At 44.5% G+C, this 8,961-nt stretch overlaps 1 protein-coding gene across 1 annotated transcript; it reads right to left on the bottom strand.

Moving 5' to 3' along the window:
* Window positions 1-172: 172 nt before the first annotated feature.
* LOC102371855 (olfactory receptor 13C9-like) lies at window positions 173-6,216 on the bottom strand. Its single transcript, XM_025191669.1, has 4 exons — window positions 5,638-6,216; window positions 2,035-2,555; window positions 1,716-2,003; window positions 173-270 (listed from the first exon to the last, which is right to left on the bottom strand). The coding sequence occupies exons 1-4, from the start codon at window positions 5,646-5,648 to the stop codon at window positions 173-175; spliced, it is 918 nt and encodes a 305-aa protein (XP_025047454.1). The 5' UTR covers window positions 5,649-6,216.
* Window positions 6,217-8,961: the final 2,745 nt, after the last annotated feature.

Raw genomic sequence — 8,961 nt, 5'->3', positions numbered from 1 at the left:
CCATGAACCCCCAGTTTGTAACAAACCGAGTCCCCATTTTTCTTCTACCAAAAGATCAGGGAATGCCACATGCTCACAAGGTAGGGTACACATTGAGTGAATAAGAGTTGCATGGATGGCATGGGCAAACCTAGGATTTTGAAAAGAGGGGTACAGATGGTGAGGGACATCATTACATATAAGACAATACACATTTTTCTTTAGTGAAAAAGAAACTGGAAGTTTTATTAGTATTCAGGGAGTCTTGGGCTATGTTGTTCAGTTTATGATCTAAGCAAAAACAAATACAACTTCCTTGGAACGTGCATTGTTTTTATAAATAATGTATACTATAGCAAATCAAAGTAAAGTAGACAAAAAAATAAACTAAAGCGTTTGCTTCTTTTGTCCTGTAGCAAGGGACAGATCCAAAATTTCTCAAAGGAGATGCAGCAGCAGCTACCCCACTGCAGGGGTGGTTGCATCCCCTGCTCCCAGGATTTTCTTCCCTACCAGTGTGAGGAGACCACACTGTGGAACACTATAGGGAGTTTTTAAAACCCTATAACAGGTGAAAATACCCCCTCCCTTCTCCTTCCTGCTCAGAGATGGCCCCCTTCTCCTCCCCAACCCCACCTATCCCTGTCGTACTTGTAGGCAGAGTGCATTGGGCCAAATACCAAGATCTAGGTGAGCAACTCTTCAGGAAGGCACCCCAAGGGAGGACAAGGACTAATGGGCACAAGCTAATAGAAAATTTAGGCTGAACATAAGAAAAAACTTTTTTTCTGTAAGGGTTACCAGAATCTGGAACACACTCCCGGCAGAGATGGTGCAGTCGCCATCCTTGGAGGTGTTCAAGATGAGGCTGGATAGGCACCTTGTTGGACTTGTTCGAGCCAAATAACTTCCTGCCTGTGGCAGGGGACCGGGCTTGATGATCTTTCAGGTCCCTTCCAGTCCTTTGATTCTATGATTTTATGAAGTTCTAGATCTAGCCAGGCTGAGCAGAGGTTGAGCTAAGCTGGGGACAGGACAGTGGCAATGGAGCCACTGGAGAGATCCTAGATTGTTCCCTCCATTGTGCCCAGTCACAGAGTAGGGAAGGGGAACCCTTGTCCATCCCTGCTGCCCTTGTCCCCATCCCACAACAGGCAAGCTCTGGTCCTTCTCTGTCCTCAGGACAAACAGAGAAAAGTAGATGGAGGAGGAAAAGGATGGGCAGGGAAGGGGTGGAGAAGAGGCATTTCTTTGATCAGGAAGGGGCAGTGAGAGAGTATTTTCACCTGCTTTACAAATTTAAAAAAAAATCCCTGGAGGCTCCCACAGTGTGGTCCAGTCCAAAGGTGGTGCTCTTTCAGTGCACAAGTCTCATGGAGCAGCATGCCCATGAAGAAGAACGTCAACCTTTATTAAAATATCTACAAGTCATGTTCATATTAAACTAAAATAAATTCATATAGAAAAAAAAACAAACCATGTTGCGTTGAACAAAAGTTCTGTTCCTGTCGTTGGGAAAGTCCTACACATTCCTCAGAGGTGGCACATCATCAATGGATGTGAAGGAATGCAAAAAAAATATAATTAATTCTATGAATCTCCCTTTCTGCCAATCATTTTCCTCAGGGCCCCTATGACTTCCTGATTTCTCAGTGTGTAGATTAGAGGATTTAACATTGGTGTCACTACTAAGTAGAAAACAGAAATAATTTTATCCTGCCTGTGGAATGACTTACCTTGGGGTTTGAGGTACTTGAATATTACTGTGCTATAGAAGACAGTTACCACAGTCAGGTGGGAGCCACAGGTGGAAAAGGCCTTGGACCGGCCAGCCACTGAGCGGATCTGCAAGATGGTTAGGATGATGCGCATGTAAGAGAAAAGGATGAAGGAGAAAGGGATAAGGAGAGAGAGTGATCCAGTGATAAACATGACAATTTGACTCTTGGAAGTGTCAGAGCAAACCAGCTTCATTAGAGCTGAGAGTTCACATGCAAAATGGTCAATCTCATTATTCCCACAGACAGAAGAGGGCATGAGGATAACAGGGACTACGGTCAGCGGGCATGAGGAGAACAGGGACTGCGGTCGGCAGGAAGGCAACTGTCCATGAACCCAATGCCAGGTTGGTACGCTCTGTCTTGCTCATAATAAGTGTATAATGCAGTGGGCTGGCAATAGCAACATAGCGGTCGTATGCCATGACTGCTAGCAGGAGACACTCAGTGCATCCTAAGTAAAGTGAAGTCAATAACTGGCAGGAACACCGTGCATAGGAAATGGTGGGTCTGTCAACTGAAAAACTTACTAATGCCTGTGGGATGGTAGTTGTAGAATAGCAGATATCCAGGAAGGACAAATTGCTGAGGAAGAAGTACATGGGGGTGTGAAGGTGTGTATCATACACAGTTAGGAGAATGATGAGTCCATTTCCAGCTAGGGTTACCAGGTAGGCCACAAGGAAGAACCCAGTCAACATCATCCTTGTGGTCGGGTGATTGGAGAAGCCAGTGAAGATAAATTCAGCCACCATAGTTTGATTCTCCTCCTCTTCCATGTCATGCTCCAAGCATTGCCTGTAGGAATCAAAATAATGTAAAACAGATTTTGTATAAAGTGCAAGAGAGGTGTTGAAACACTGTGCATCATGACTGGAAGCACTGCTCCATTTATAGAGGGATGGATAGATAGATGTTCATGTTTAGAGATTTGTAATTAGAGGATAGAATCACATAAAAGTAGGGCTGGAAGGGACCTCTGGAGGTCATCTTGCCAAACTCCCTGCTTGGTATACGATCATTCCTACCCAATGGGTGTGTCTACACATGCAAATGATGATGGATGGGTTTATTCCAGTAATTTACTCCGGAGTAAACCCACCCTGGGCAGGCATCTAAACATGCATGCGTTTGGGAGAAGATTTGGTCCCAATGGCTGCGTCCAGATGTGTGTAGAAGTTTGTTTCCCCAGGGACAATTAATGCAAATGCACCTTGTGCCACAGCTAGTTGTCCCCGGGGAACGCCTGTGCTACACACACTCTGGTGCACAGCAAGTTATCCCGGGTGGGGTGGGGGAGAATGGGGCCAGCACTGGGCTGGCTCCAGCAGCCTTATCTGGGTTCCTGGGGGACTCCCAAGTACACAGCAGTGGTGATTCTGCTGTGCAGAGCCTGTCTGCAGTGGAGCACAGCTCTGGACAGCCAGGGTCTGGCTTTGGGCTGCGCACATTGCCGCCAAATATGCCAGTCTGCTTTTTTTACTGCGTGTTTTTTTGACCCCTGGATAGCTAAGGGTCAAAAAACACCTCTGTGCTTCTCTCTTGCAGTGTGGAGAACAGCTGAATGTGCGGTATGTGACGCTGCAGACATGTCTGCAGCACTACATACTGCACGGCCATGCTCCACTGGACATGCCCAATGAGAGCAGCCAGGAGAGGGCTGCTCCCACCCTGCTCTGGCACTATGCAGTATCCGGGGGGAGCTCCAGGCTTCCCTGGGTGCTAGACCAGGGGCTGGCAGGGGGAGCTGGAAGATTGCTCTCTGCCCCTAGAAGCTGCCTGCTGCCAGGGTGGTTTCCAGTGGTGGGACCTGCCGTTTCCGCACAGCTCTTTCCAAGCCCCCTGGCCTGATTGCTCAGTCGGGACACAGGGTTGGGAAAGCTTCAAGGCCGGGACCTGCTCCAGACTGGGATAGTTCCCAGTCAGTTCCAGGCTGCGTGGGGAAGTTTGCACGTGCAGCCTGGAGCTGGCTGGGACCTGCCCAAAATGGGATTGTTCCCAGCCTACTCTGGGCTGCACATGCACACTTCCCCACATAGCCTGGGGCTGGCTGGGAACTGTCCCAGTCTAGGGCAGGTCCCAGCCAGTGCTAGGCTGGGTGGGGAACTCTCTCCATGCAGGGAGCTCCCAGCCCCAGTTCCACAATTGGAGTGGGGGCTGGGAGATTGCTCCCTGCTGCCAGGGCAGCCTCCAGTGGTAATCTCTTTCTTACATTTTACAATGTCCACCTGCCTGGCATGAGGGAGCTCTCGGCCCCCACTCCATGATCATGTAGCAGGGGCTGGGAGCTCCCTGCTGCCAGGGCAGAGACATTGTCCCTGCCCAGGCTCCGCCACTGGGGCCTGCCTTGGCAGCAGGGAGCAATAATCTCCCATCCCCTGCTGCCTGGCTGACTGAGAGCAAATTTATTCCTGGTCATCCATCTACACATGACTTACCATACAGTAACTACTCATCAGTTAATTTTCTACTTGCATTTGCAGGTAGCAAATTAATTGCTGAGTAGAGCAAATTACTGCACAGTAGGGGTCTGCATGTGTAGACAGTGATGCTCACTGCACAGTAATTTGCTCCATTGTGCAGTAAAGCATCTTGTGTAGATGCACCCAATCTATTGCATACAAAATCCTTGTCTAGCCTGTTCCTAAAACTACACAACTGAGATTACTATGACTTGTATAATATCTCAATATTGTAGTATCTGTTGTTATTGTTACTCATATCAAATCTTAATTAAAATAGCATATTATTTTAGACAAAATATCTGTGGCATTTAAATTGCCTTCAAGTGACCTATAGATTGTAAGTGCAACGAATAATGGCAAGTTCCTACATTTCATTTTATTTAGCTTTCTTTCAACCTTTAGGATGGCATACTAGTTGCTAGTTAGCTATGCAGAAATTTAAGGATAAAAAACTACTAAATCCATCCACAATACATGTCACCCAACACATTAGGACCTTGCTTATCCTGATGTCAGTAGAGGTTTTTAATTCTGTGGAAGCAAGAAAAAGCAAGCATTGGAAAACCCTTGAGAGAAAGAAGTTTTCCTTTTAAGCAGTTCCCACTCACTAAACCCTTGTGTTTACTGACAAAAGCTAGATATAGAGCATGCATCTTATAGACTAATTAAATCTACATAAATTTTTGTGAGCCTGAGCTCCCATGAGGTCAGATCTTTACTTGGTGCTAATCAGTCATAGAGGTATGGTAGAAACTCAACCAGAACTGTAGAGGTGACCTTGGCTTTCCTGGATGCAATGGACTACAGTCCCAGAGAGTGTCATTGGGATGCTTCATGATAAGCTGATGCTCCATGACAGATATGAAAATCACAGTATTTTTGGTCTCTCAGTGTATCCAGTTTTTAGCCAACCCAAGTAATTTTTCTACACTATATAGAATGAGGCATATGATATAGGATATTCCTGATTGCAACCCAAAACACCAGAGCAACAGCAGTGCTGCTTAACGAGCTGACTCGTAAGACATTTCTCCAGCAAATGTCTTGAATACAGGAAAGACAGATGATATAGAATCAGCAAGAGGATGGTTGTGGAATAATTGTTTTTGTATAACTATGCTTCCTTGTGTTCTGCTAAATGGGCAAATATGGATGAAGTAGACCAGTCACAAATATCAGGTAGAGATGTTTGATACTTTCCATCACTGCCTTAGAAAGTGGAAAAGGGTGTGAAAGAGCTGTTTTTCTCACTCTTGCAACTGAATTACAGATGAGCAAATGGACAAAGCAGTATCTCCTAACAACAACCGTGATAAGACCTCATTCAAATGTAAATGCTTAGAGTGTGAAACTTCAGTATTATTAAGGATGAATCATTCAATTAATTAATCACACATATAAATAAAAGCACTCACTTCTTGATCATCCCCCAGAAGTACAGTGAGCTCCAAGATTACGCTCCTTCCAAGATACCAGCGTTCCAATTCAGCGATCAAAAAAAAAAAATCTTTGCCAACATATTTATGGGCTTTTGCTGAGAAAACTTGGTAGATTAAAAAAAATAAAAAATCTGTATCAGTTCTACCTTCATTAACTAAGAAATTAATTAAAAGGCAGGAAAGAATAGGAGAAAAAGTGAGAGGATACTTATTTTTTTCCCCAAAGATAATGAAATCATTTTAGATTACTAGTTTGTTTAACTTCTGTACCTTCATTGGAAGTGACTGCCTGTAGCTAAGATGAAAAACCATCTTATATATTCTGAAGACTTGTAATAGCACAGTGCTTTCTAGCTAAGGAAAGAGAAAGTCTGTTAAAAAAATAACCATGTGTGTTCCTACAGGGAATTATGAAATCACCTACTGCCTCGAAGTAGACAGTGGGGCTGACTCTCCTACTCATTCAAGTGTCAACCAGGAGCAAGATCCCTGGGAGTCAAAGGAGCTGCTTCTTATCTTACTCAAATGGAAAGCAACAATTCTGACTCTCTCTCCTCTTGCTGGCAATCAGGGTTAAACACACTGGGGTTCTTGCAATGACCACCATAGTTTCTACCTAGGGAGATCAGAGCCCTTTTGTCAAGAAAGGGTAAATGTTTTTCTTAGATCTAACCACAGACTGGGATTTTCATCTCCTGGGGAAATGTCAACAGTCTCAGAACTGGTTACATCAGAAATCTTTCTGAGAAAGACACGTTTTATGATTTTGAATTTTTTTTGGCCGCAAATTAGAATGATTATTTTTTCTTATTTCCTAGAAAGAAAAAAAAAAAGATGTCAATCAAAGGATTATGTTCTTGTGTTGTCAAATGTTTCATTCTCATTTTAGCTTCCTAAGAAGAATTTTTCCAACTATTTGAGTTGGTTTAATAAAAGATATCGAATTTACCCAAAGAACCCTGTTCCCTGTTTGCTCGTGTCCTTAGACCAACCTGGCTACAACCTATAGCCCTCATTCTCATTTTGACATTTGAATACATTTAAAAATCAAAAGGGTGACAATCTGCAATGAGTCACTGGAAATGTTTCTACTGATTAATTGTCGTTTGGATAACATCTAAACATTTTTTGACTTCCTAACCAACAAATTACTTTAATAGAATATTTCACATAAAGACATATACCTTGTCTTAGCAAACTGGCTTTAACCACCACCCCACCTCCGCCCCCAAATAAGTATAAAAGAAAACATATTTAAAGATAAATTTATTCATGATAAATCCTGATCCATTATGTTCCAATATTGTAAGAAGGGTGTATGTTGATATCCTCATAAGGCTTTGCTTTCATTTTTCTCTTAAATCATTCAAAAGCTCTGAAGATATTTGGCAATGGACAGTTGATGATGGTTTTTGCTTCAGCCAGAACACTGGCATGTATTCTTTTGTCCTTCCAATTTATATGGAAAATATTTCAAGGACATTACTATTTGTAATGTTCCAAAGCTTTCAGGTGTTTCTGATACGATGTCCAAGTTTCATACGTATACAACAGGGTGGGAATGACAACAGCTTGGTAGATAAGGACCCAAAACAAACTTCCTGTGTCATGATCATCAAATACATGATTTAACAGGTGCCCAAAGGCAGTACTGGTAATTTTTGTATCTGGTGTTCAGGGAGTCTATGCTTACATTGGGAAAGATGGTAGGGGAAGTGCTCATCAATCTCTAAAGACTGCCCTCTAATTTTAATGTGTGGAAGAGAAACTGGTTGGTTTAGGGTGGCTTGGTAAAGGAACTTGGTTTTCATGAAGGTGACAGTGGGTGCCTATTAGGTGTGTGTGAAGCGGCTAGTATTCGCTTCAAATTTGGATTTGGCTGATTCGGGGGGCAGTGATTCGATTTGGTGATTCGAATCATTGTCCTTTTTTGATTTGGCCGAATCTGATTCGGAGATTTGGTAGTAGCTGAATCTCTATCTCAAAATCAGCCAGGCCAGGCCCATCCCCTGCTCCTCTCCCAGCCCAGCAATGGCTGCCTTGTCTGCCCCAGCTCCAGGCACTTGGGGAAAAAAAAAGCCCTGACTCAGCAGGTGCTGCCAGGTGGGGAGGCAATCCCCACTGCCCCATGCTGCATGGGGGGCTCTAGCCCCTGAACCCCCGCTCCCCTACCCCCCTTGTGGGTGCCCCGCATGGGCCAGCTCTGCCCATTTAAGAAAAAAAACCTGAAGAAACCCCAAGACACACCACTCCTGCAAGCAGGGGTGATCCCCGCTGCCCCCGCTGTACCACATCATGTGGGGAGCTCTGCATGAGCCTCAGAAGCCCTGAGGCTGCACCAGGAGTGGTGAGTCCTGGGGCTTTCTTGGCTTTTTTTTGGTCCCCTTCCCCCTCCCGCAGCCTCCCCCCACCCTCTGCCCCTACTTACCAGCTCCTAGTCCAGCTGCAGCTGCCTGCTGAAGCCACCAGGGACTGTCCGAATCATCAAAGCTCTCCAAATCTTTTTCAAAGATTCGGAGAGCTTTGAATCGATTCAGACCTTTTATTTGGTCCCCTGATTCAATTTGAATTTGGAGATTTGGGCACCAAACTGGGCCGAATATTCTCCGAATTGAATCGCCACCCAAAGCTTCGTACAGCCCTAATATCTATACATGTGCTCTGGGGTGGGCAGGGAAACATTTTAATTAGAGAGACTCTCAGACAACCACTCTAATTAAAACACCACAGTGTCATGTATATTCAGTATCCCACATTTCAAAAGGGCTGCAGGGGCACTTTAACTAAAGCTTGTTTGACAAGGTATTAGTTAAAGTATCCTCGCTGCCATGCTGAATGCACGTGATGGTGAAGCATGCTACAGCCTCCTAATTAGAAGGTTCCAGGAGACTTGATTAATGAAGTCTGCTCTGACACGGTCTAATCTGAACACGTTGGAGTAGGTGTATAGGCCCACAGTAAATCCAAACTTTTTTTTATGGTTCAGAGAAGCAATCAAGAGTGACCTAGAGGTCTTCTATTGCATGGGCATACATGCCAATCATCAGCATACAGAATATCAGTAATGGAAGAGTTGGTATCATGGAGTAGGAACTTAACCAGTTAATGTTAAGGAGATTCCCTGTCAGCAATTGAGATGCAGAATAGTGATACAGATGGGGAAAAGTGCTGGTGCAATCACGCATCCATGCTTGATGCCAGTTCTGATAATGAAGGTGTCTATTTCTGAGCCACCGCTTAGGATCATAGCCTCCTGCCCACTGAAAAAGCTGCTGTTTTTAAGCAGTCAGCCACTCCCAT

Source organism: Alligator sinensis, unplaced genomic scaffold (genome assembly GCF_000455745.1).
Source record: "Alligator sinensis unplaced genomic scaffold, ASM45574v1 scaffold1462_1, whole genome shotgun sequence".
Taxonomy (NCBI): Eukaryota; Metazoa; Chordata; order Crocodylia; family Alligatoridae; genus Alligator; species Alligator sinensis.
Note: the sequence above shows the minus strand (reverse complement) of the source record. Positions and strands in the feature narration are given on the sequence as shown.

What these genes read in the sequence shown, in the direction of transcription:
- LOC102371855 (XM_025191669.1), bottom strand. An exon ending in TCTCCTCATGCCCGCTGACC is followed by an intron (nt 2,004 to 2,034) that starts GTAGTCCCTGTT and finishes TGCCCTCTTCTG; the next exon opens with TCTGTGGGAATAATGAGATT. An exon ending in CAAGTACCTCAAACCCCAAG is followed by an intron (nt 271 to 1,715) that starts GTAAGTCATTCC and finishes GTTTTTGCTTAG; the next exon opens with ATCATAAACTGAACAACATA.